The 5,314-nt window shown below is 41.6% G+C and overlaps 1 protein-coding gene across 2 annotated transcripts; it reads right to left on the bottom strand.

Annotated features, from left to right (window-relative positions):
* Positions 1 to 437: 437 nt before the first annotated feature.
* Positions 438 to 1,271, bottom strand: LOC141608792 (uncharacterized). Of its 2 annotated transcripts, none has more exons than XM_074428212.1 (3): positions 1,038 to 1,271; positions 712 to 918; positions 438 to 517 (listed from the first exon to the last, which is right to left on the bottom strand). In XM_074428212.1, the coding sequence occupies exons 1-3, from the start codon at positions 1,069 to 1,071 to the stop codon at positions 504 to 506; spliced, it is 255 nt and encodes an 84-aa protein (XP_074284313.1). In that variant the 5' UTR covers positions 1,072 to 1,271; the 3' UTR covers positions 438 to 503. The 2 variants fall into 2 exon arrangements, with proteins under 2 accessions (XP_074284313.1, XP_074284258.1); XM_074428157.1 differs by having other exon boundaries at positions 1,051 to 1,271.
* Between the last annotated feature and the right edge of the window lie 4,043 nt (positions 1,272 to 5,314).

Below are 5,314 nucleotides of genomic sequence, written 5' to 3'. Positions count from 1 at the left end.
TGATCAAGATAATCAAGGTAGAGCAAAAACTACATAATTAGGTTTGAAAAAGTGTGAAGCAAGAAAAATGACGAATTACCATCGCTTACATCATCATCGTAAAAGCATAAACAAGTACCAATTTTGATCAATTCCGTTGTTCAACCGAGAATCGGAATTGATCTGCTTCGAGGGAAGCGATAATAGCCTCAATGAGAGGCATGGCGTCATCCTTCTGTGTAGCATGACCACGTATAGGCGTAGCTTCAGCATCAAACTGAGCTGCAAGAACCGCTTTCTTCTCTTCATTTTTTTTTAATTTCAAGGTCCTGAAAAAATAGAAATTATTGAACGATAAGATGCAAAGATCAATATGCAAGAACAAAAGGTGATGTAACCAACTCGATTTTAACTTAACTCAAAACTCAGACGTATTAATTAAGCATTATACCTTGCTATCAATAACAGATTGAGTTGCTTTAAGATTCCCATCCACTTTCTGTAGCTCCTCGGTAAGTTAAAACTCAAAATCCAACAACTGTGCAATTAACCAAATAATCAATTAACTCAAAACAAACAGTTTAAGGAGAAAAAGCAACCATAATTAGATGATTTCAAATAACCAGCAAAGCAGAACATCAGTGTTTCCATGATCAGCGTCTATAATCAAAGAAAATTCCTAGCGCAATAATTTATTCACGTTAGTATTGGCACTATAATACTAATAATTACCTGATTTCACTTTGCTTCCTCTTATTCTGATATCTCCATCTGATATCTCCATGATCAGCATCTTATTCTTTTTCTTTGACGTACTCATTCCCTTACATCTCGCACCCCCTTCTCTGTTGCCATCGTCAATAGCGCTACCGCCGCCAGCCCCGCTCTCTTTCATTATCGTCAATTCGTCATCGATGGAACCTGTGTTGTCGCCAATGCCTGCAAGCCAAAAGAGTAAACCCAAACAACGTAAAGTGAGCATAAGTAATTCACCCTAAACATCATAAATATAAGAGCAAGATAAAATTAGGGGGGGTCTTAGAGATTCTCATCTTCACCTGCGTCTCGCACCTCTTTCTCTGACCCCATCATCAGTAGCACTGTTGCCACCAATCTTGCACTCCTTCATCACCGCCATCGTCGGAACCCATGTCGTTGTGAATGTCGGCAAGAAAAAAGAGTAAACAACCAAAAAAAGAACGTCAGGTGAGAGCATAAATAACTTACCCAAAAATCCTAAATAAAGAGCAAAATAAAACATGCTCCTCGTAGTCAACAGAAGTCCACAAAGGTTGACCTGTAGGCCACGGGTTACGTTGTCTATTAAATAGTTGAAAAGAATTGGACTAACTCTCTAAAATGAGGCGTAGGAGTCTAAATCAAATTAATAGATCCGATGTCCTGTGCAGCTTCACTGAAAACAGTAAAACAAAACGATCAAATAGCATTGTTGGTTTTAGTTATAGGAAAAAAACAGGAAACTATAACATGATAACTATTGCTAGGCTGCTATCTTCAGGAAGTTAAGAAAAAGGTTAATATTTTGATTATGTAAGTTATGCTATTATATAGGTTTTCAATGATTATTGTTACCTCCTATTTTACCAAAGCTTCTTCCAAATCACGAGAAACTTTCTGCAAACTTATCTTCACTTAATTAGTATGAGGACTAAAGTTAGTGAATACCAATTCCATGGACAGTCAAGGTGCGAAGCCTGCGATAACGAATGCACATGGGAAGCTTTATCATTGGCAACAAAAAAACAGGAAACTATAACATGATATCTACACTGATGCTCAAAATCTAAGTGATCCAAGTTACTTATTTTCATAAAACCGAGAACTATTTTACATCATTTGTCAATCAAACTGCAAACCCTGTCGAAAAGATTACCCTAGGAGCTAGCCACAAATGAATTTATCTTACCTAATTTTAAAAACCTTTAAGGTCAAGAACAACCGGCTTTTGTTGATTCGCAATACTTGACCACTCATCTTATGTAATATCACGGTTTTCTAAGTCTGTTACTCGACCGAATATGACTTACTCGGCCGAGTAAGGGTGTAGTGTGTTTCTGGACAGCTTACTGTCCAGGAATACTCGGCCGAGTATGGGAATACTCGACCGAGTAGAGGATACCCGGCCGAGTATACTCTATACTCGACCGAGTATCCGGTCTGACGGGTATTAATTCCGCGGTTTGATTTAGAAAGGATTAGAGTTATTTAAGACGTGTTTATCAGTTTCTAATCATATTTACAAAACCTAAACAATACAACGTAACTCTAATCCTCTCTAAATCTCTCTCAAGTATGTGTGGATCATTAGCGAGTCTTCTTCATCATTCATTGCATCGTTCGTGTCGGTAAGCTTTTGATTTCAGTAATTCCATTGCTTTATCTTTTAGGGTTTTGCCCTAATTTGTGATTTGGGGGAAAAGGGTTTTGCTTATGGTAATTGGAATTATGTGATTGTTGTTAGGTGAGGAATTCGTAGAGGAGCCATTCTAGCGTGCTTGTGTGTCTCATTGCAGTTGTGCTAAGGTAGGGTTTCCCTACTCGATTTACTGTTTAATTGTTATAAGATTATGTGGTAATTGTTGTACGATTAATTATCTTCTGATCGTTGTTGGTGTGTTGGAGTTGGTGTGGGTGTTATGATGGTTGTTGGTGATGTTCGCGAGGTGCGTCCTCGGCTGAGTGGTGTAACTTGTGGGAGTGGCTTCACGCCCTAGTTTCGCCCTCTGTGGAACCCGCCACAGGAGGGGATGTGCACATTAATGAATAGGGTTATCGCTCGTTGATGAGCGGGGCTTAGGTGGGAACGGATGAGGCCCCCCACTGGCAGGGCTACACCTTTAGTGTGTAGTTGGTTACTTATTGTGATTGGGAGTTGGAGGTGGATGATGATCAGCTATTGTCTTTTCGTACTTGTCTTATTTTGATTATACAGTAACTGGCCCCTTTCTTGTTTTATAAAATATGTGGTGATCCATTCGGGGATGGTGAGTAGATTGTGACAGGTGATGATGTCTACTAGCTATGGGGCCGTCATGGGGGAGTCATCACTCGAGTCTAGCTTCCGCTGTCAAGAGTTGTATCATTCTGTTTTAGTTGTTGAACATTAGTAACATTTACTTTGGTTTTGGATTTTGGATCATGTAACCATTAATCTTTTATACTTTAATAATGGTGTTTTGGATTGGTAACTTTGATATACTAACATCGGGCAACCGAGATGGTGATGGTCTCTCATGCTAGGGTGGTTCTGGTAAGGCACCTTGGTATGTGGGGGTGTCACAAAGTGGTATAAGAGCGACGATTCTGGAACCTAAAACCAATTAACCTAATAAATGTAGGGAGTCTAAATAAAATGAACCCGGGGAGAGTTGTTTTGAGCTACAACAAAGACTTGGGAGATGTCCCGAAGTCGCATTGAGGCCCTTACGATCTCAAGCCGGTCACATGGGGAAGTCTTAGGAACTGTTGTATGTTTAAGTCATGTGTGTGTGATATCTATAACTTGAATCTTGTGAAGTTTTTGGATGAATGGGGAAAGTGTTGGAACATGGTAATATATGAAAGGTGAATTGTGAATTCGTATATGATATATCTTGAGCATGAAATATGTTGAGCATGTAACCTGTTTAATATGTGGCTTTTAAAAGGGTAGTGGTACATATGTATATATCTTGATAGAAAAGCATGTTTACGTATGTCTACGATAGTTTACAGCTCGTTTTGGCATGACTCGGCCGAGCAGGGCGGGTACTCGACCGAGTAGGGGGTACTCGGCCGAGTAACCAGGCACTCGACCGAGTGTTGTTTGGGGTGTATGTAGCAGTAGCTACTGGTTGTGATCACTCGACCGAGTAATAGAGCATACTCGACCGAGTATCATCCATACTCGACCGAATATGTTTTCTGTGTTTTTAACGTTGGTTACTGGAATGGAACACTCGACCGAGTATTAGTAATACTTGACCGAGTAGTCCATACTCGACCGAGTATCTCACCATACTCGGCCGAGTACTTCTTTGGCAGAGGGTCATGTTTATTTTGAGCCGTAGGCTATGTGCTTACGTTTCCCTGCTTTTATCAGCTCAAAATGCCGCCAAAGAGGTCAGCAACGTATATCCAAGCATCTAAGATGACCACAGATGAGGTAGCCCATATGATCGAGCAGCAGGAAGCACTCCTTGAAGCTCTTAATAATGTGGGTAAGGGGGTTGAGAAACCGGTGGATGCAACCCACCTGAGCACTATCATAGCTCGCTTTAACCCATCGACTTATGAGGGCACCGGAGAACCTAAGCTGCTTGATAACTGGCACCGTGAGATGAAGAGTCTCCTTGAGGTTTTGAAGTGTCCGCCGGAGTTGGCTGTTTAACAGGTAGTTTACTACCTGAGGGATGAGGCTGTAGAATGTGAAAGAAGATGTCAGGGCATACTATAGGGATGAGGGGCTCGGTGCTATACCGTGGCCAGGTCTGAAGAGCGCTATGAGGGAGCAATTCGTGCCGGAACATATCCGTCACAAGTTGAGATCCGAGTTTGATTCTTGCACCATGACTAATGACATGACGGTTACACAGTACTATCACCGGTTCCTTGAGTTATCACGATACGCAGAAGACATGCAACTAGGGCAGCGAGGTTTGGCTCTTCGTTTTGAGAAGGGGTAGGCACCCAAGATCATAAATAGGTTACCAGCTGGGGTTATCACTGATCTGAAAGATGTATACTCGAGGGTTGCGCAAGCTGAGAGGTTGGTGGATTTATCCAAAGAGGCTACGGAGAGAACCACCACTGAAAAGATAAAAGTAGAGAGTGAGAGTGGCAATCAGTCGGGCCACAAGAAGGGCAGCTATGGTCAGTCTAGGGCCTTTTCTGGAGGATCCGGGTTTTCTGGGGGATCTCGAGCATGGGGAAGAAGTGGTGGTCGGAGTGTTTGTAATAATACGGTTTTCTATGTCTATGGGTACTCTAACGAGTGGGGCTTACTCTATCGAGTAAGTAAGTTTTTACCCAAAATAGTAGTTTGCCTGATGGGTACTCGATCGAGTACGTGTGGCACTCGATCGAGTAAGGGGCACTCGATCGAGTAAGGGGCACTCGATCGAGTATGTCACTTACTCGATCGAGTAAGTGTGTTTTACAAGTGATTTTGACGGGGTTTGTTAATAATACGGGATTAGTATATAAAGCCTCCGTCATCTTTCTTAATCTCTTTTATCATTCTAAAAACCCCTTTTGAGAAGAAAAGAAGTTACGTAAGTGTGTTCCTCATATTGTTAACAAATCCCCAAGGCTAGGAGTGTCGGATCATCTTGTT

The sequence above is a fragment of the Silene latifolia genome, chromosome 1 (assembly GCF_048544455.1).
Source record: "Silene latifolia isolate original U9 population chromosome 1, ASM4854445v1, whole genome shotgun sequence".
NCBI classification, from domain to species: Eukaryota; Viridiplantae; Streptophyta; class Magnoliopsida; order Caryophyllales; family Caryophyllaceae; genus Silene; species Silene latifolia.
This window is presented reverse-complemented; position numbering and strand designations above follow the sequence as displayed.